This window comes from Astyanax mexicanus, chromosome 16 (assembly GCF_023375975.1).
Source record: "Astyanax mexicanus isolate ESR-SI-001 chromosome 16, AstMex3_surface, whole genome shotgun sequence".
Classification (NCBI taxonomy): Eukaryota; Metazoa; Chordata; class Actinopteri; order Characiformes; family Acestrorhamphidae; genus Astyanax; species Astyanax mexicanus.
In genome coordinates, this window is record NC_064423.1 from 22,267,984 (window position 1) to 22,291,734 (window position 23,751).

At 37.7% G+C, this 23,751-nt stretch overlaps 1 protein-coding gene across 1 annotated transcript in view; it reads left to right on the forward strand.

Moving 5' to 3' along the window:
• Window positions 1–3,098: 3,098 nt before the first annotated feature.
• onecut3a (one cut homeobox 3a) overlaps window positions 3,099–23,751 on the forward strand; it is a 30,586-nt gene continuing 9,933 nt past the window's right edge. Inside the window, exon 1 of the mRNA XM_007233247.4 lies at window positions 3,099–4,730. Within this exon, the coding sequence (XP_007233309.1) occupies window positions 3,680–4,730 (1,051 nt within the window). The 5' untranslated portion in view covers window positions 3,099–3,679. The remainder of the gene's footprint in view (window positions 4,731–23,751) is intronic.

The window sequence follows — 23,751 nt, forward strand, 5'->3', positions numbered from 1 at the left end:
CTGTGTTCATGGTTTATATATGTTTTAGGTAAAATGTTATATTTCTGTTAAATAAAAAAAAGAAATACAACTACATATACAATAAAAATATATTTCTCCAAAAAGTGCAGTCTGGGTCTTGAATCGTCACAGAAATATAGATATGCCGTTATGAACATCAGTTTGTGTGTAAAATGATGGAAATTCGCCCCTCAGCTGTAATTAGCCGTGATCTCGAAGGCCGTTCCTGCGCAGCTCTGCTTCGCCTTCCTGCTCGTATATTTATTGAATCTTCAGTTTATTGAGTGATGAACAGTCCATTAACTGGCCAGATGAACTGCAACTGATGCACTAAGTTGTCGACAATAGAAATAATGCTACAAGAGTGACTTTCCTGTCCAGAGCTGGTGAGTAATAATCACAGTTAGTCTTAGTATTTTTAGCATCATTTTATTATATGGGTGTATTTTAAATTGTTTTTATTATTTTTCAAATAAAATAATGTTTTTTTTAGTTTATGTTTTTTTTTTTAAATTTATCATTTTATTTATTCGATTATTTGTTCATTTATTCATTTATTTGTTAGTTTGCGTCATTCTGCATCCAAACGTATACAGTTACTCATTCCTCTCACATTAAAGCTTTTAAGCATTTTATACAATATTATAGGGTAGGGTAAAAATGATAGGGTATAAGGTAAATTTGTATAGGGTTATTTATTTACACTGCAGCTCTATCGGAAAGTTAGTCCTGGAGTTCAAAACCTCAGAGACTCGATGCAGGAACAATACATTTCATGCAGTGGTTTCAGACTACTCTGTTCTTCTCTGCTCCTTTCTGTATAGTCATGCCTCTTATGTTTCCACATGTAATTAGGACTATAATGAGAAAGAGCTCGTGATTTCATATCGTTCAGAAGGAATTTGGCAAACATGTTGGGAAATCCGTTAATGTGTAACTTGGACAGATATGGCATTCTGGCGCCAGGCCGAGCAGCTTTATCAGAGAACAGTCAGGAACCCGCCCAGTAAGGAATCCCCATATAACACACTCCAATAACACACCCCAATAATAAAAACAAATCAGTAATTGTCACAAAATATTAACTGCATATCAGTAACGCCTTCCAGTAATAGGACAAGACCACTATCATTATTACATAATGCACCTCAAAAAATAATGCACACCAGAATTTCACCAAAAACACCCAGACAACTCACTGGCACTAACAATACACTCCAAAAACACTTAAACAATAAAAACACACCAGTCAATAAGGCAACCATAATTCACAGAAACTAACAATACACCCAAAACTCCTAATACACTGTACAAATTATACATATCACACTCCCAGATATTTCATAGACAATGCACCCCAAAATTCTCTAATAATTAAAACACACCAATAACTCCCCAAAATAATTCACATTACACCTTAAAACTCCTAACACAGTGAAATTATTAACACAGGCAGTACAGGCAGTAATAATACACTGCAACACTCATAATGCAGTCCTATACACACTAGTAACACACCCAAATACTTAAAAGTAACTGATATGCCCCTTAACTCCTAATATACTCTAATCATAAACACACACAAATTAGTCTTCCAAATAATTCTCATGCATTAACAGTACACTTCCAAATCTCAGTACACTCCAACAATTAATGTGCAGCTATAATGCATCTAGATAATTCAGACAATAATAATACATTCATATACTTTACAAACACAGATACTCCCAAAACTGCTAATACACTCCACTAATGAATACACATCAAAATAATACACCCAGAAAATTCAGAAATAAACAATCCACTCCAAAAATAAATACAATGAATAACACAACCAGATAATTTAAGCTTAACAGTGCACCCCAAAATTTAGAATACACCCTAATAATTATTACATACTAATAATGATGCCAGATAATTCACTGACACTAATAATACATTTCCAAACTCCAAGTACACTCCAACAGTATATACAACCCATAAAACAGCCAGATAATTTAGACATTAACAGGGCACCCCAATAATTATTACACACCAATGATCCCAGACACCGACACTAACAATGCACCCCAAACTCCAAATACACTCCAAAAATAAATATTAAACCAAAAAACAGCCAGAAAATTCAGACAGTAATAAGGCACCCCAAACTCAGAATAAACCCCGATAATTATTAAACACCAATAATGATCCCAGACACTGACAATAATAATACACCATAAAAAACTCCAAGTACACTACAAAATAAATACAACCAATAAATCAGTCAGATAATTTAGACATTAATAATGCACCCCAAACTCAGAATAAACCCCAATAATTGATAAATCAAAAATACACCCTGACACTAACAATGCATCTCCTAACAATAAATACACCAACAATAAATACACACCAACAATTCCGCCACATATTCACAGACACTAAATCACCCAAAACTCTTAATACATTTAATAATCAATACACACAACTAACACACCCAGACTTTTCATATACACTTACAATATACCCTAAATCTCCTAATACACTCAAATAAATAATATACACCTTTATTGCATCCAGATAATTCAGACATCCCTCTAAACTCAAAAATCATTTAAATCAAACACACTACAATAAGTACATTACTCCTTAAAAACTTCGAATGCACTTCAATAATGAATACACCAAAGGTGCACCAAGATCACGTGAAAGCACTAACACTACACACACAAAACACTCCAACAATAATAATACACACCAATAATGTACTCAGATTTTTGACAGGCACAAATCATACATTCTAAAACTTAATACAACCTAAACATGTAATACAACATAAAAACAGATAATTCACAGACCCTATAATGCACCCCAACACCCCTAATGCACTTAAAAATACATTTAATTAATACATACCCAGATCATTTACAGACTCTAACAATTAAATCTAAAAATGAAATAGACCAATAATGCACGGCAATAATTATTACACTTCAATTATACGCTTCAGTAAACACATCACACTCCAATAATCCAATAATAAAATCATCGAGTAAAAACTTAAGATTTCTACTCTGTTTTAAATGACTGACACAAGTCATCAGTGCAGTGTGTGTGTGTGTGTGTCGGTAAGTGTAAGCAGTGACTCTCACCTCCGTTATAATAACACTTACTGCAGCTCCTGACCGGCCAGGCAGACGGTGTTGGTGACGTCACTGGCTCTCCCAGTCTGAGCCAAACGTCGCAAACAACGGCGCTCGCTGGCGCTTCCGTTCAGAGATACACACACACACACAGACACGCGTACAGACCCACGCACGCGTCTTCATATCGCACAGGATTCCGAGCGCGGCCCATTCTCGCCGCGCGGTGTGGATCGAGCAGCAGCAGCAGAAGCAGGCGTTTACTACACAGACAGCGTTGGACGGAGCGCGAGCGCGGCGGCGACGGCGGGACCGGAGAGCCGCTCTGGCGCGCGCGCGCGCGAGAGAGAGAGTCATCGACTAGTTCTGGTAACAAAACAACAAAACACTCAGTGATGCTGGACTAAGAGGGAGAGGTCTGGGATCGATGGCGCGGCTTTGAGACAGACTTTGGAAATTTATTGGGGGGGAAAAGACAAGAAAGCAAGAAGATAGATAGACAGAGGGGGAAAAAGAGACAGAAAGTGAGAGGAGTGTGTCTTTCTTTTTCCATCATGGAGCTCACCATGGAGAACCTCGGGAACCTGCACGCCGTGTCGCACGCGCATACACCGGGCGACCTGATGAGCTCCGCTCACGCGCGGGGACCGCCGTCGCACCGGAGCCTGTCTCACGGGCGCTCGGCCATGGTATCCGGCATGGCGTCGCTGCTGGACGGCACGGCGGGGGAGTACCGCACGGATCCGCCGTCGCTGCACGCGGCTATGAGCGTGCCGTGCGACACGAGCATGAGCCTGAGCGGCACGTACACGACGCTCACTCCGCTGCAGCACCTGCCACCCATTTCCACGGTGTCGGAGAAGTTCCCTCATCACCACCACCACCAGCACCAGCACCACCAGCCCCCTCATCCGCACGCGCACCAGCGCTTCTCGGCCGGTAACGTGAGCGGCAGCTTTACGCTCATGCGCGACGAGCGCGCGCTGGCCAGCGTGGGCGACTTGTACGGCCACTATGCCAAAGACGTGACCACCGTGGGGCCGTCGCTGTCCCCCCTGCCCAGCGGCCTCGGGGCTCTGCACAGCGCGGCGCAGCAGCCGCTGGGCGCCTACGGAGACAAGCTTCTCTCGTCCGGTGGTTTCGAGGCGCACGCCGCCATGCTGGGCCGCGGGGACGAGCACATGGCGCGAGGCGGCTTGGGGGCCCACGGGGCCGGACTCGCGTCCGCGCTCAACGGCGTCCACCATCACCACCACGGCCACCACCATCATCACCACCACCATGGCCACCACGCGCACCCCCACGCCAACGACAGGCACGCGCCCGGGGGCGGTGGAGGAGGAGGTGGTGGTAGCGGAGGCCAGGCGGAGGAGATCAATACCAAGGAGGTGGCGCAGCGGATAACGGCCGAGCTGAAGAGGTACAGCATCCCGCAGGCCATCTTCGCCCAGAGGATCCTGTCTCGCTCGCAGGGAACTCTGTCCGACCTGCTGCGGAACCCCAAGCCGTGGAGTAAACTCAAGTCCGGCAGGGAGACGTTCAGGAGGATGTGGAAGTGGCTGCAGGAGCCCGAGTTCCAGCGCATGTCCGCCCTCAGGCTCGCAGGTGCGTAAAACCCAGAACACTCAAGCTGGACCGAGTAGGCAAGAGGTCATCAATAGGGTCACTAAGTGTCCAAGGTACTTGTTGTGGGAGTAGCAGTTGTTGGCGTGAGCTGAGGTACTGTGGCCCGTTAAGTAATAATAGGGTGAATTTAAGAAACACTTGTTAGTGAAGAGCAATTCTGAGGCAATCAATTCAATCAATTCAATCATTTAATTCATGTATTGACATTTTAGCTGGTGACTACTATGTGTTCTCTTAACAGAAGTAAAACAAAATAAAATATATGTGTATTACAATGTGAATTAAAAAAGTGTTTTTCTCATTAAAGGCTGTGGTTGCACTTCAAACCGAAATTATTTTAATGATTTTGTGACTGGTTATGTGGTTCTCCACAATGGAAAGCGTCTGTGGTTCTGAAGAGCAGCAAAATATAGTTCCACCACTGTTAAGTACAAGTCACTGAATCTTTTCTAGTTCAGAACCACATTTGCTAATAGTAAATATTTCTTGTGCTTTACACCTAACTCTACTTTTTAAGAAACCACGTGAATATTTATTAGTGCATTTCTGAGTCCCAAAACAACTCCATATTAACTGGTGTTTATTTTTAGTGCTGTTAACATTTGTGGTTTTGGTGTTTTGCACAGTAACACACTCCAGTCAGTAATCCTTTAGCTGAGTAGTTTTCACTAATTTAATACAATATAATCATTAATATAATTATAATCATAAGTCACACCACACACTTAAATAATGTGTATTAATGGATTCTGATAAGTTAATATAGAACTGTTTAGAAAAATATTTTGTATTCTATTTAACCATGAAGCCCTGATACCTTAATTCTGACAATAGCCTACTACCTCAGTCCACCCTGGACTGGACCTGGGTACAGTTCGCCCCCTAATGGCATTTTACACCGCATCTCTAAATGTAAAACTCTAAATGAAACAACGAATCAAGATGGCCGCCAAATAATTAACTACACAGGCCCTCTGGTGCTCTCACAGAGATTTAGGAACCAACATTTTTGCATTCTAAATTGAAATTGTTTAGTCGTTTGCAGTGTTAGAATGATCATGAAGTGTCAGGTGTGTTAGTTTTGTGCTGGAAGTAAAATTATACAGGTAAAGAGAATAGGGTTGATGTGTGTTTTGAGATCAGATTATTGCAGATGAAAATTAGTTTATGCACAATTTGCAGTCTTCCTGGTAAATACTGTATTTCTTTATATATTTATAGTCCACAAGAAGGCATCGCATGTATAAATAAATCTATATTTTATTTTTTTATAAATAGTTTATTTATTTATTTATTTATTTGTTTATAGCAAGCAATACATATTTATAACCACTAGTCAATCCACACGGTTATTCTATGACTCCTGAATATATTGTATATATTTATTTTCACATATGCAGTAGCATTACCGTATCCCTTCTTGATGGGCTCTACTGTTCTTTTAAACATTTTGTAGGTGTATCCCAAACACGGTTTCGCTGTGTTACGCCTCAGAATTAGTTTTTCTACAATTTCGGTCACCAAAATAGCTTTCTTACCCTGAATGGCCATCGAAGTTCTTTCTAAAAGAGAATCAATGCAATAAAACACCAGATCTATTGGCCACACATGCAGGTCATTCCAGTGCCATGAACTAGCCTATTTACTACGAGCGACGAGCGAAAATCAGAGCCCGGCATAAAAGACTGGCACTATAACTGTCTGATTCCAGCTGGCATTGTAAGGTGGCGTCGTGTCGTATTTCAAGGCTCAGTTAAGCAGTGTATAGTGGCATATTTTACCTCCACTCAATGCCCCACTTAATTAAATGTAAATTGTTCCTTTGCACATTTAAGGGCGTTCTGGTAAATAAAGATTTAAACACTACTAAATGGTCCCCTTAAGTGCCATTGCTATTAAAGCTAATTGTCCATCGAGATTTTTTAACACTCCATTAAAATCAGGAGGCTTTCCTATAAGAAGTCCGGCCTCTTAAGCTTAAGACAGGGTTCTCTGTAAGACCTATTTTCTATGTGTTTATTGCAGTCTGCATTCAGTCTGAGCTCCGTCAGGGAAGATGAACATCGTGCTAAATAATTGTTTATCATTTTAGGATTAGAATTTCAGGTATTTTTGTCTATATGTAATACTGTTCAAGCTTTCTCCTGCTTAATAGCCTAAATTTCCTCCTCGTGCCGCCAAAACAGCTCTAACCCATCCAGACATATCAGGACCTCTGATGGTGCACTGTGGTGTCTGACACCAAGTTGTTAGAGAAGCAGATTCTTTAACTAGTGCATGTTGTGATGTGAGGCTTGCATGGATCGTGTCAATAACCTTAACAATGTGGACTACATTGCTAGCCATTGGCCATTTATTTCAAAGACCTGCCGTTTTGAAGATGCTATGAACACATCACCTGCAAAAATTTCACCTCTTCGCAGTTGCCACTTCAAACTGTGCTTCAACTACCACAAGTTTTAATGTTATGGCTGATGGACGATGTATTTAATTTATGGTAAAGAAATGTTGAGTCGCCTAGCATATCTGAAGCTTTAAAGAATTTAAGCAGTGCATTTAACTATGTGTATATTTCGCCCTCGATGGTGTGTGTGTGTGTGTGTCTCAGACCGAGGCTGAAAACAGGCCTGCTACTCGCTCGGCCACGTCAATCAATACATTTAAATTACGATTGCAAATTCATCACAGTCACAAAAATCAATGCCGTGGTTTTGCCTGGTTAATGGGGAAATAGCAGCGACTCGGAGCACAGTTTCCCCCTGTACTAAACCCACGTGAGCTATATTTTTATTATTATAAAAATAATATATATATATATATATATATATATATATATATATATATATATATATATATATATATATAATTCCAATTAATAAAATATTATATATTATTACAATGGAATAAAATAGTAATTTCTGTTAACATGTTAATTCTTCTTATTCTAGCTATTTATAGATAAAATTCATATGTTTCTTTGTTGTATCGATACACCAAACAGTCTATACAGATTTCATTTATAACGTCAACTTAACTGGTGATTCGGGCGTTTACACAAAAGGCAATGCAAGAAAAATTAATGTAAAGCACAAAGCTGAGTGGTAAGGCAGATGCGTGTGCAGGTGGGAGAGACATTTAAAGATTGCATTAAGTATGAAAAACAATTCGGATCAGCAGAATTTCACACTCCATCTCAATGTATTTGGTCGGGTCAATATAGCGATCAATAAAGATAGCCAGTGCATCTATCAATTATTCCAGTTCAGCACTCTCTCCCGTCGGAGCCTCACTCTCTCTGGATATGGGCTTTTTAGATTAAGGGGGAAAGCATTGATTGTATTGTGTGCCTTCTGTGTTCCCTCTTGTAATCAAATATCTGTGGCGAAAAAATGGAGGTGTTGTTTTAAATTCGCCCTCTGAGGAATATACAATCTAAACAAAGAGGAGCAGATTGGACGGACTGCAGTGCTTTGTTTTAAAAAGCGCGAATATTATTAAGGACGTTTTACAGAAGAATTTAATATGATATGCATGATCCTAATAATCGTCGTTATTATTATTATCATCATCATCTTCGTCATCATCATCTCTATACTCAGTCGACTGTAAGATTCCCTCTCGGGTCCACAACCTGGCCGGCTGAGACTGATTTAGGAGACACAGCAGCATTGATCGATATCTGCCTTAATAATTGATAGACAGCGAGAGATGGATGGCCAGGTTGCACATAAGGACACACTGGTCCTGATGGAGACTGCATGCTATCATACAGTGACATTTTTTAAAAAATATTTATGTTAAAAACTTAAAAACACAACTACTAGTTCCTTCACGTTATGAAAGCGTGAGAATATTTTAATAAAACATTTTTTTACGAATTTAAAGAAACCCACACATCTATATTCATACAAATATATTACCAGCATGCTTCTTTTTAGAACAAAAAAACCTTTCTATGATATTGCTCAAAAACATTCGAAGCTTTTTTTGTTCATTTTTCATTGCATCTTTCCGACAGAACTAAAAATTAAGCCTTTAAATTAAAAGACACATAATGGTCCGACAAGCTTCTTTTTTCACATGAAGCTATTAGCTTTATAGGTTGATGGTAAAGGTAATGACTAAAATCTACGTTTTACAGTACATGCAAGGTACAGGTAGGTATGTAGGTACATAAGGTTGTAAGTGTTATAACGCAATATAGCATATAGCATAAAATAAATGTGTTTTTTTTACCTCAAATGTTCAATCAACACAATTACATAATACATCTTAGCGTAAGTGTGAAACTGTTTAGTTTAATATCAAATCAGTTAACTAACTTATACACACATTAGAACTGGAAACAGTGCTCCCTGAATTCAATCATCAGCCTAAAGAAATCTGTCATCTCATCATTTCACAACAAACCATTCTGATGAATGACTTTTACGTGTCAGGGATTAAAATATGAAATATGGAGAAGATCTGAAAAAGCACAAGCAATGCAATTTCCTTCTTAATTCATATTTTATCTTGTTTTAATCTGGTGGTTTAGAGCTAACCAGAGCATGTTTTTTTTTAACACTGTGTGTGTGTGTGTGTGTGTGTGTGTGTGTGTGTGTGTGTGTGTGTGTGTGTGTGTGTGTGTGTTTGTGTGTGTGTGTGTGTGTGTGCGCGCGCCCGCCCGCGTGCGTGCGTTGGTCACATAAACATACTTCCACCATACACCGTGCCTACATTGTTAGGGTGGGCTATATTTAACCAGCACTGAATTTGTATTGATCTCCATCCCTACTCTCCCCTTTCAGTAACCAAAGCTGACCCGCGTGCACTCCGGTACCTCCACCATGCTGGCTTACATTCAGCGTTATACATTCTAATTTAACGGAGGGCGAGAACAAAAGCGCCGCACATAAGGCCTAAATTCATTCGCGCGCATGGCCAAAGGCTGGCTCACGGGCATACATCTGCACTCACTCTCCTCTTCCAATCCACGGGGGATGGCGTAGTGGCGAATGCAACCCAAAGGTCCAGCACTGTTGCTTGTACAATGCCTTAAAACACGGCCTATTCTAGCTCTGAGTCCTGATCAATCCCCCGCGCGCCATGCGCCTTTCGCCCGCCAAAACGGATCGATGCAGGAGAGAGTGACCTTTAAATCAAATCATAAAGCGAGCAGCGGACCAGAAGGCGCGCATCAAAGGGTTAAACTGCACTGCGTCATCACGTGGGGGAGCTCTAATAGTTTGATCAGAGAGATGAATTTGAAGACCCCCTGACTCACTGCGAGACTCCCACCAGAGATGTGCACTTTCTTAACTGAATGGCTGGGCTGTGAACATGGCCAGTTCAGGAAAATTCACCCTGAACGCGCAGAATGTGACTCATCTCAAAGCAAAGGATGCGCTTTAGCCAACCCATGGCTCGATCGATGAGCCAGAGCGAGATAGACAAAAACACTGAGCATGGAAAAGCTCCTTCAGCTTCAGGAATATGGAGATCCAGCTGACGTTCAATAGACGCCATTTTGGCTTGAAGCTATAGACCTTTCCAACAGAACAAAAAAAATCGGTCTTTTATTTAAAAGACATATCTTGTTCCTACAAGCTTATTTTTTCACATGAAGCTATTACCTTTAATAGGTTTATGATAGGGTAATGACAATACGTGTTACAGTACATGCAAGATAGGTACATAAGGTAGGTGTTGTGAGACAATAAAGCCCAAATTATTTATTTACCTCTACTTTTACCTCCATCAACACAATTACATAATAAATCTCTGTTTTAGTTTGAAACTCTTTAGTTTGAATAGTAAATCAGTGGCCTATACCCTATGCATACATTAGAATTAAAGACAGTACACCCTGGATTCAATCATCAGCCTAAAGAAATCGGTCATCTTATCATTTCACACCAAACCATTCTAATGAATGACTTCACAAAGTTATAGACTGATGAGCTTCTATAGCTTTATGCGTCCCTTTTGCTTACTAATCACTAGTAATAACTAGTTTTTAAGTGTGATAAAAATGTATACTTGACTATACTCAATTATCCACAATATACAACATACAATACATTAAGCCCTCCAGTCTGGAACAATGTAAAAAAAACTGTAAACAAGAACAAAAAATTGTTCCTCTGACACTGCTCAAAAAACATGGTATGCTTCTGCTTTTATTTTTTTTCACTGCATCTGCGTCTGTAAAGTACATATAATGGTCCTACAAAATACTTTTCTTTTTCACTTGAAGCTACTACGTTTAATATTTTTATGATAGGGTAATGGCTCAAATCTCGGTTTTACAGTACATGCCAGGTAGAGAGGTAGGTAGTTACTTGCTAGGTGTTGTGGCCTAAGGCAATATAGTATAACCAAAGAAATGTTTTATTTACCTCTGTACTCCCATCGACACAATTACATAACACATCTCCGTGCAAGTTTGATCCTATTTAGTTTAAGTAGTAAATCAGTGGGTTATAAATACATTAGTATTGGAGACATCAATGCTTCCTAAATTCAATCACCTCATATTTTTACAATAAACCATTCTGATGAATCATGTGTCAGTGATTAAAATATAGAGAAGCAATGAAATTCCCCTCTAAAAGCAAAATTGACCTTGGCATAGTGCATAGTGCATTATGAAATCAGGTATATAAAATGTCAGAAAACACAATGTCTGGCCATATATTGAAGTCCACAGACCATTATTTGTTTTGGTTAATCAGATGACTTTGAGTCATGTAAATACATCTTTCATTCCCTGAGAAACTAGCCATGTTGTAGAATGTTTTGCCACTGAGTCCGACTAAAGGGGCGTATTCTTGTTTAAAAATGCATACCCTCCATATCCATCTATATGTGCTTCATACCTAATATGTTTTGTCCCTCAAAGATCAGTGAACCCTACTAGGTCTTTAGGAATATTGCTACATGCAATCTAACTAAGCCTTCAGGTGATGCCTTCTCAAATTGTTCCTCTTTTTATTAACAGCTATCAAGTAATATACAGCTACTCAGAAGTTCCAAGCATTTTTGGCAACCATTAAGAAGTTTTAAGCCCAGTTTTATTTATTCTCTAAACCTCGTTGATATGACAGTTCGTCTGGCAGCAACACAGCCAGCTCCTGAGCATTTCATATTACCACCACCATGCTTTACAGTTGGTACATCTGGTCATTACAGCTAAACAACTAAATATTTTATAGGATTAAAAACTGTCCTCTAGATATTTTTATTTTTATTTTTATTAACTATGTGAGTTGTTAAAACATTTTGCAGTATCATTTATTTCTTGGACATCAGCCTGTCGGTCCATGTTGATGTAAAACTCACTTGATTGTACACAGTGACTTTGGTTATTCCAGGAGCTTCCACATTATGGGAAGACTGTGCCTCGATGGTTCTTGGACTGGAAATAGTTTCTACAGAGAAAAACAAACAAGGATTTTAAAATAAACATAAACATGACTCTTTCAATATTACATCTTAGTTGTTTAAAAAATAAACTACCTTCAATTTAAGTATTTATTGTCAAACTGTCAACATATTGATCCATAATGATAACCAGGTGTGATGTCATGATAAATGCACTTACCCTACAATAAAATAAAAAAGGAAGAAGGCCTAATGGTTTAGTTTTGACTTAAAAGGTGCCGTGTAGTTTTTGTTTATGTAAAGATTTCAGGTCTTTTCTTCGCATTCTTTTTCTTTTTTTGCTGATTCTACAAGAGTAACCTAACCTTGTCAAAGGATTGACCTTTGGATGATTAGGTCTGCACTGATAACAGTGGCCACCATTCAATAAATCAAAAAACAAGAGAAAAAGATAAAAATGAGTCTTTTGAGTCATAAACAAGTGTAATATACTCAGCAAAATGAACTGTAGACTAATACAGGTAAAGGCTGTAAAAGCATAATTACTGTTAAATATGCTATAGTTAGGGCTAACATGAGCTAAAGTTAAATAGGTGTGGGGGTCTTAAGGGTCCAGAGTCTTAAAACTAGTCAATGAGAATTAAGTAAAGACTACAAATGCACACAATCACTTCCTTCACATACACTTTGCAAAAAAGGTTAGCTTTAGAAAGAACTATTTCTTTGTGAGATCAAAGAAAAAATGTATATACAGAAAAAATGGTATATACAACAGTTCTAAAAATGATGAGTTTCTTTATATAATCAGGAGGAAGGTGGATGATCACTGGCCATCAAACCAAGCTGAACTACTTGAATTTTTGCACCAGGATTGGCATAAAATTATCACAAAGCAGTGTGTAAGACTGGTGGATGAGAATGTGCCAAGAGGCATGAAAACTGATTAAAAACCAGGGTTATTGCACCAAAATTGATTTCTGAACTCTTAAATTTTTATGAATTGTTTTCTTTGCATTGTTTGAGGTCTGAAAGCTCTGCATCTGTTTAGTTATTTCAGCCATTTCTCATTTTCTGCAAATAAATGCTCTAAATTGACCATTTTTTTATTTGGAATTTGGGAGAAACATTGTCCGTAGTTTATATAAAAAAACATGTTCATTTTCTTTAAACATATACATATAAATAGCAAAATCAGAGAAAATTATTCAGAAACTGAAGTGGTCTCTTATTTTTTTCCCAGAGCTGCAATTTAAATATTGTCATTAAAAGAAATGTTATAGTAAAAAAAAAAATTATTTTCCATCATATGTCAGTTGTAAAAGACATCAAGTATGGCTTGGTCTTAGAATGTAGTGGTTATACAATGGTATTTTTGTTAACATTTATTTTAATTTCATGAACATAAAAACAGAAATATAAAGAAAAAAATAAGAATAATAAAATTACAAAAAGTCTGATGCTGGTTTTCCAAAAGCAGGACCTTCAAGGCCTTCCCACTAATATTGGTTTGCCTTACATGTCATGTGACACCTCATTTAACAGAAACTAAACTGCTGAACATCACCACATCACTGATGTAAACACAGGCCTATGCGTATCACCTTCACCTCTATCTGATGGTTAAAAAGGGATGAAATAGTAACTTTAAACATATAGAAGTTTACCAAATCTCTAGAGGCACTGGGGATTTACACATAAACAGATACAGAATCTTTACTTTCCTTTTTTGTAATCAAGTCAGTCCTGGTTTTATTTTTTCAAAACATGTTGTTACATTCCAATGGGACCATTTATCTCTTATTTGTCTAGAAATAATAATGTCAGATAGCTGGCAAGCCATTCTTCTGTAATTAAAAAAGGGGTATTCAAAAAGTCCCTTGAAAGAAAGCTGAAAGTACCGTATATGCTTTAATATCATCTTGATTGCATATTCTTTTTTAATATTTTTTAGAGTACAGGGACAAAAAATAAAAAAAATAGAGTCACTGCCCAAATACTTATAGACCTGGCTGTATATCACATATGAAATATTATCTTTTTAAATCAGACTGGAGTCAGTTTATTTTTTGGTCTCACATGAGATGCATATCCAGTTTGTTGGCATGTGGTGTGAATGTGAACGTTCAGATCAGATATCATGCGTCTGATTTGCACACACGCTGTGTCAGGTTGAGATATGTTCGTATTTATATTTAAGAAAGTGCACAGACAAGTACAATCCAATCTAAGCAAAAAATCTGAACTAAACATGACTAAACAGACTATGACAATCTCTTCACCAAAATGGTGACCTAAAGAAAACTACAAGCTATTAAAATGGACAACACCAATAAGTATCAGCAAAAGGCCGGTGCAGATGCTTCCAGACCTCCTACTCCGGTATTGCAGTGAGCATAACATCATGCACGGTCTTTGTTGTGGGAATGGTCCCCATAGAGCTGTTCTGTCATGGCAAATGACCTTTTGTGTCACGCTCATAGCTCCCTGTGGCTTTTCTTAAGGTGCTGCAGAAAAAGATGGCTGTCATGAAGGTTAAAGACGCTATCTGAACATGACTGCTTAGCACTAAGACCGCTTAGTGGAACATGAAAAATCGTATATAAAAAATCTAATTTGGACAATTCCACCTTAAGCAAAATATAATAAAGCTGCTTAAATATTTTTTTTATTTTAGGTTTTCTTCTGCAGTTTTGCAGCATTGAGGCCTAAGTAAATAATATGAGAAAAAGCTAACTAAATATAATTACCTGGGACATTATTTACATTTTGTGACGAATGTTACTATCAACACAAGTTTTTATGATTTTGTGAGGCATGAGCATCTTGGGTTGTTTTGTATTTCAGTCCTAAAAACCTTGTATCTCCATCTTTGCCTTTTTAAGAGAATTCCAATTTGGCAGTTTAATAGAAATGAAGAAGGCTGTTTTAATATCTTGTAAAACTGTCATTTGACATCCAAAAACGCATTGCATCCAGAAAAAATCAACTCACAGGAATGAAACCTGGTTGGTGATTGTGCCAGACTGTCATGGAGTTATTCAGAAAGACAGCAGCTCATCTTCAGGGATAAGTCATACTTTTGTCTTGATGGAGACAACAAAGGTCCTGCAACCAGTGGCTCTAACTTTTCTGAACGCACACTCCGGTGTGTGGATAAGACAATGCTTGTCCACATACTGCTGCTGCCTTAAGAGCTTGCCTTTGAAGACACAGATACTATACCATGGCCAGCTGGTACTTCTGTATGTGTAGGTCAATATCAGTTGCTAATATCAGTTTAAATGTTCATTAAATTTTTGTTTCTGTTAACCTTTCTTCCAAAAATCATTTAAATCTGACAGTTTCTTCTGAGTGCAAAACCATCTCCCCCTACTCCTACTATTGTATATACATACAATACATATATTGTTTTTTTTATTTTATTTCTATTTTTTCCCATTTTCTCCCCAATTATCCAACTCACTCATTAGGACTCCCCTATCACTAGTGATTCACTAGTTTTCACCTGGAGGGTGAAAACTAGCACACGCCACTTATGATACCTGTGAAGTCAGATTCCACCTCTTTTTAACCTGCTGCTGATGCATTATTGCCGAGTGGCATCACAGTGCGCTCGGAGGAAAGCGCAGCGACTCGGTTCCAATACATCAGCTTACAGACGCCTTGTGCTGAGCGACATCACCCTTTGGAGTGATGTGGGGAGAGCGCCATCTACCCACCCAGAGAGAGCAAGGCCAATTGTGCTCTCTCGGGCTCCGGTTGCTGATGGCAAGCTACATGAACCGGATTCGAACCGGCAATCTCCTGAACATAGTGGCAGCGCTTAGCACACTGGACCACTCAGAGCTCCGTTTTTGCTAATTCTAGTCTAATTTTGCACATTTTAACTTTGTTATCCATCCTTACTTCAAAACTATGGATAGAATTTACTCAATGACAAAGACAAACCTCAGTCTTTGACCATATCAATCAAAACCTTTCCTGTACCCCAGACTTCACAGAGAAAGTGAGAGATTAAACCATAAGCAATTTAGCAATAAATAAGTAATTTTACAATAAATTATTTGTGTGATTTAAATACAAAAATGGGTGGACTGCATCTAAACCAAATAAACGCCTTTAAGACAAGAAAACAAATCTGTTAGGAGCCTAGCGATCTTCTCTAACGATATTAAAATGTAATGAGTGGAGTAATTAGTCTAACATGAGTATAGAACCTTCAGTAGGCCTTCAAGCACATAGTCACACAAACACACATTGCTTTGTCTTGTGGGATTACAGGGGAATATAATCATACATTACTGGTTTAAGCTGTATTTTTTAATACTAAGCCAGATCTGATTTATGTCAAATGTGGAAAAAGTTAAGAAATAAGAAAAATAAAATGTAGACCTGTTTTGTGAGTCATGTTTTGAAACAGTATCTTCAAAATGGCAAGTTTTCAAGAGAAGTCATCTTTTTACAAGTTATGTTAGGGCATTTATAGTGGCCCATTCATCATATATTTCTAATACAAAATAATAATAATAAAAAACAGCTAGATTCACATGCTAGTAGTAGAAAACAGAAAATAGCAAATTTTCTCTGACATTTTTATCTGACGGCACATATAAAAACATGCAGCAGTGGAGGAGTACCCCATGAATGTACTTATAACTTCCCTTGTAAAAGAAAAGTGTATTTAAGTATATATATTAAGTATACTTAATGTCAAAAAGTACATGCTTAAATTCATACTAAATGTACTACTTTAGAAGAACGTATGGCAACTTAAGTATATTTCAACTGTAATTAAGCTTTATTTAAATGCAATTTAAAATCATTTAATTGTGCTTTTGAGTGCTTTTTTCGTAAAACTTCTGCTAACTTAAGTATATTTAAGTTTGTGTTTTTTAAACACCTTTTTAATACACTTGATGTGTATTGTAAATTTAATGTTACTACATATATTTTCATTCAACAAAATGTTTAATTTAAAGCATATTGCTTAAAAGTACATTTAATGGAAATACAAAGAACATATTTTAATGTGTATTTTCATGAAGTATATTAAATTGAGAATGCACTTTTAGTATTCCTTACCTAATTTGAACATAAATTTATTAATATCTTGGTTATCCACAACAATAAAAAAAAAATCAAAAAATAGAACTAAAAAAAATCCTTTAAAATTATATTACTTAATTTAAATTAATTAAAGTTGAAACATGGCCAAGTCAAAAATATCTAAACAGTCTTTGCTGACCCAATACATTGTGGGTACATCTTTAGTGGGGACCCGGGGTCAACAGAACAGGAAACTCTTGTGCATATAAGCCGTAAGGTTTAATACTAATACTGCGACTTTAACATTATATAATTATTGGTAATTGACTGCCAAATTATCATATATATATATACACATCATATATATATGTGTGTATTCCCCTAGTGTAACACTAGTACTAATATATGCTGTATCAGGCATGAAAATATAAATAATAATAAATATGTATGTAAAGCGATAGGTATACTGATATTGTATCTCTCTTGACCCCCATTATTCACTGAGGCTTCTTTGTTTTCATCTGCTGTGTGGAATTTCTCATAACGCGTTTGTTTTCAGTGGTTCTGTCATGATGTGTAACAATATTTCTCCTCCTCTGTGCGTTTTGTTTCTGTGCTGTACAGCTCGGAGTGTAATGTAGCTCTGAAGTCTGTACTCATTGATTTTTCTCTCTCTTTTACTTTCTCTGGCGCTCTTGCCTCAGTAATCAGGCCTCCCTCCCCACTGCTCGATCACTATTGATTACTAAATCCACTCGTTCACACCTGGGAATTGCAGCAGCGCCACCTGCTGGCCTCAGCAGCTTATAGCACTGCAAACAGGGACTATTGCTGTGAATCTGCTTATTTCTAATAAATTCCAATGTTGGGTTCTGAGCAGTGGCGTGCAGTTAGTATAGTAGGTACCACTTCTTCAACACCCCACCGCTGCCGACCTACACGCTGATAAATATTACAATACATATTCTCTGTCTTGACTTAGTTCTATGAACTTAATACACATTAACAGCCCACAAACACAGCTACAAATAACAAAATTACCATGTACAACAGACCACAACAAATCAATGCTTAATTTCCCTACAAGCCAAGCCGTTAAACAAAGTTCATTCATATGTATGGCTACAGTGTGCCAGGCCAGCCAAAACATTAAGTACACACAAAAACTCACCAGTCAGGCGGCCTTTTATTGTGAATTAGTTTCACATTGAAGGGCAGCCTTTAAAAAGGATTTTGAATTAGATATGACACTATATCCGTCTCATTTGTAGTCGCAATTCCATGATAGTTAGCTATCTATCGAACTACGCCAGTATTCGTGCTGTTTCACGACTAACCAATGCCTAGCACCTTCATCAGAACGCTGAGAAGGTTTTAGACAGCAATGGCCCCGCCCCCGTAGTGAAAATCATGAATCTGATTGGTTAAATTGTCCTACGACTTTACTAAAAGCCTCATTACTATACCCTTCAAAACATAGACTGTATCAAAATATCAGAAGGGGCAGAATCCATTTTAAAAAGCTTTTAAAAGTTTTGATTGGTTAGTACCGCTGTCAGTCAGATATGCGTGTTTTAGCAACTGAAAAACGCAGAATAATGCTTTGTATCAGTTGCTGTTTTTTATTTTAGTTAATTTATAAAATGTATGCTAATAGTTGACAATAACTATAATATTTATTTCCTGATTAAATATGATATAATTATTTACATGCACCTATTGTCACCCCTTCTCTGAAGGTTTAGAAGGGCTCCACTGCACAACATTGGTTCGGAGTGTGTTTAGAGGGGAAAAAGTATGTTAATACATTTTTCCAGTGATTGATGTTAAGCTTTTTTTTTTTTTGCGAAGATTAGCGACATCAAGATTATTTCCCTTGTTTTCTGGTGTAGGCAGAGTGATGGTGTTGGGTGGATTTGGGTGGTTAGTAGGGGTGTGCCATATCGTATCGTACACGATAATAACGTCAAACTTTTTAAATATCATGAACAATATTATACCCTAAAATATTGTGCCATATCACCCATCCCATTTTCCATTATATATCTACTAGAGACAGTTTATATCTGTCCAGTATCATTTATTTTGCTTTAATCCCGGATATATGGAGATATTTGGAGTGCATTATTATTAGTATCATGACATTCTGGATCATTGACTTTTGTTACAAATCTGATAAAATTCCTGTATTTTTTAATATCTCACTTAGGGGTGTGCAGTATTATATTGTATGTAATAATATTTTATTTATTTTCTTGCAGTGTATAGTGTATTTTTGAAATAGTTTTTTAAAAAGTGTTTTGTCATATCGCCAAAAGTATCCTTATCGCGAAAATATCATGAAATATCGTGATATTATTTTAGGGCCATACTGCCCACCCCTAGAGGTTAGGGAGGGTGATAACTTCTTTCCAGAACTGGTAAACGGGTGTGCAGTGCCACATACCGGTGATATACAGTTATTATTGACTATGTTTTGATTGCAGTGTGTACAAATTGTTGAGTTTGTGAATCTCATTTTATACATTTTGTGTGTGGTGTAGTGTACTCTGCGGATAACTTTATACTGGATGAGTTGTAGATTAGTGTTTCTGACCATGTAGTGATTATTATTGTTACACACCTGGACCTGGATCAGCATTAGGAGTTAATGATAAATCTTCTTCCCATTGTTTGCACGGTAAGCTAATAGTACAATTCAATTGAGATATTATTTTATATATTTTGGATAATAATTTATTTGTTGTAGTAATGCAAAAAAACTGAAACTGGTGTAGGCAGGTCTAAGGTGATTGGGTTGATTTTTGAACAGATAAGTGATCTTAACTAGTGGTATTGTAAAAATTGTGCTCTCCCAATGCTGAATTTCTGGTTTAATTGTGGTACTGATATTAAGGTGGTACAAGGTGATAGATGTGTTTGAGGTGTGATCCCCTTTTTGATTCAGAGTTAGGTTGCTGTAGTCGTTTATAATCCACAATAATTAAGCAATAATACACGAGAGTGAGTGCTATAACGTGTAATATTGGCACTGCTGTGCTGCACTCAGAGAGTAATATTATCTACACAAACAAGATGATCTGACATCTAACAATTAAGGTTGCTGTAGTTGTTTACTGTACTTAGAAAATCAATTTGGACAATATTTTCAGTGTGCTTTCCTGCATTTAGAAAAAAAATGTAATTGTATAATAGAAGGCACTGGGAAGGCAACACTTACTTTCTTGGAATATTTTAAAAAATTCCTCAGGCAACATTTTTATTAATGCAGCTGTAAATTCACAGCTTACTGTCAGATTAGTTTGTAAATCATTTCTTTTTTTATAGACAGGTCTGCAGTATTTTAGGGGATGCAAATACAGCAGAATGAAAAATGTTACAGCTTGTTCATGTTTTCATTTTTCAGTAAAATGACACTGAATGTTTGCCAACATGTTTTAAAAGCAGCACAAGGAAATACAAGCGATGTAATACAAAAATGATTAATGCAGTAGAATTTCCAGAGCCTGTAAATGTTTAAGTGGATAGATGTGTGTGTGCGGGAGTGTGTGTGTTTGTAGCGGTGAAGCCAATGAGGAATATGAACATGATGGATGTGGTCCAGGAGGTTAGACGCCTGTGGTAAACTGATTTGACTGTGAGAGGTGACGTGATCAATGCACTCCAACTCTCTGTAATTAGATACACGGACCCACAGTTTGGCTCCTGCCACTCCACACACACACACCAACACAAACACACGCACACACACAGAAAGAAAGATGGAGAGAGTAGTGGGAAGCATGAGATGTTTCTACACATAAAATGTAAAGAGAAGGGAACTATCTGCACTGATGAATGTGTGACTGCTGAGATCGCTGCTTCAGGTTTTTTTTTTCCTATGCAAACCCATTTGTTATAATTATGACCTAATATCTATCTATTAAGATATTATCATTATTGTGACTTAATATCTGACATTAATGAAATGCTTTATCATAATTATAGGATAGTAAGTGATGATTATAGGTAAGCAGGGCCATTACGGGATTTTTTTTTTTTTTTTTGCATTATTGTTAAAAATTTAGAATTATGCAACATCTTCTTATTATAATTCACTTAACAGCAAACAGAAAACATGGGAAAGGAAAAAAAGTTTTAATCTCAATGTAAACACATTAAAAAGAGAATTATAAACCATTTTAAAATGACAAAAAGAAGTTGTAGACCACCTTATATTTCAAAAGGGGGAGATCAAATCTGGAGATAAAAATGTGCAAAATGCAAAACAATTGGTCTAATTTTTTATATTTGAATCTACAGAGCACTGTGGTAAATTACACCGACATGCCAAATGTCATGGAACAAGAACTAGTACTGTGTCCAATTACTTTTCACATGTACCAGGGAAGCTAGAGAACGATGCACTGATCTGCAAGATATATGCATTGGGCCTCTTGTATTTCTCCCAGAATTTGCACAAACAATTCTAGCTAGATGCAGCTGATCACAATCATTGCACTGTCTATTGCACTGGGTGGTAATGTGTTTTGTGACGTTTTCCCGGTACACACTTTATATATTAGGTTATAGATTAAGGAATGTTCCATATCCATCCATAGTACCCACTGTTAGGCCTCGCTTGTACTCACTCGATAATTCATGTGTTCTTGCTATGAGCACACTCTGGCAAGTGGTTAACCTTTCTCACAAGAAAACACCTCACAACTTATATCAATGTGTGGATGTTCTCAAGCCGTCCTCTAGCCGAGGTAACACTTTATGATCAATTTACATAGTACCACATACTGCTATGACTTCTGGCATGTACTGCGTATTATATTGTTAAATGAAAAAAAAAAAATAGTACATTTAAAATACCAAATATGATAATTACTTTAGTAAAAATGATTGAGATGGCATGTCAAATAACACAGTTTTTCTGTCCTATGTAGAACTTTTATTTTGTTTTCTAACAGTGATGGAAAATGATTTCTAGGTATTGAGTCTAATTATTTGTGATTAATTATGCTATTAATTAAAGTTAATTCATATTAGTTTTAAAATAACCTTACCCTTTCAACAATGCAATCAAAGAAACTTTGATGTGGTCACTTCCTGGACAGAAATCAGAATAGTTTAGGGTTGAATGAAACAGAGACAGAAATTATGTTAAAAATACTTTTTTTTATATCTAACTCCAAAATTACAGCTAAATACCCACTTCAAATCGTTCCCCAATACAACACCCTCCCTCTGTGCTGCTACAGCACAGCCATTATATTCACACTGCGAGAGAGAGTGCATGTGGATGCAATAGGGTTGAGGTGTATGGGGCAAAAAGCAGTTATAAATATCCCCTCGCCCTCAGTGCGTCAGATAGCCCTCCAGTGGCCTCCGTTTGAAGTCACAGACTGCATAACCTGCTGGAGGGAGATCCAGCCTTCAGTCCCCACGGACAACCCCCCACCCCATCCACACACTGAAGCAGCGCAGGTCAATATCCCCCTTATGCTTTCCTCCCTCGCTCACACACATGCATGCATACACACACATACACATGCACACAAAAGCGCCTGCTTTTGCTGCTTTTGTACACCAGTCACTCTCTCCCACTGCGAGCCCAAACTGCATTAATATTGAATCAAAACAGCAGTGTCTCTAACGACCAGTCTGAAGCGCTCACCGCTGGCCAGCTCCCTGTCTGCTCTCTTTTTAAAAGGGATGATTTTTGCCCTCTGGGGGGGCTACAATGGATTTGTCTTAAATCACTTTTAATCCGTGGCCAAACAGCAGAGGCCAGGAAAAATTCTGCTTCACGCAAGTAGCCAATCTGTGGAACTGGTGCTGAAACGGCCACATTGCTGGACGAAGTGCGAACAAAGGGCCTAATGAGTTTTCTGCTGTTTTTTTTCTTTCGTCTCCCACCACCCTCCTCTTCACACTTTCCTTCCTTTACCCTCCACCAGCCTCTACTCCTCCCCACGCCTTCGATCTTCATCGTGTCTACAATATTTACCAAACCTGACAGAGCCAACTATTAATTTTAGCTCTGGCTGGGTTCTGACATAATTTCTCAATTATTTGTTAGATTAATGTCAGGTTCAAATAATCTTTAATCTCCCACCTGTAAAAGGTTTTGTCCTTCATTTCAGTTTATTGCCTTAAATAGTTTTCAATCTGGTCCACTGAGACAGTCAAGCTGTTTGCACCAAGGTCCACCAAGGTCTATCAAGGTCTATGAGGCCAGCAGATCTGTAAAAAATGGATATGAGCTGAACAGTCAATCGAATCAAGATTGTTGCTTAGTGCAGCTAAAGAACATTTGTCAGATCTCTGGAAATCGTTTTACACATTTGCACTAAAAGTGTTCATTAAGATCATCAGTGTTTTATTCAGGCTTCAGTCTGTAACTGGCTGAGTTGGTACAGTGTTAGCTCTATTCCAAAGTCTAGGCTGCAGTCAAACAAATTCTGCACTATAGTATTTGCTCATTTTTGCCCAATATTCAATGTGCTGCTTTTCTTTTTACCCACTTATCTTGGAGTGAATTGTGGGCAATTGAGGGCCATGAAGGATACATCAGTTGCGCCTTTCAAACCTGCCTTTC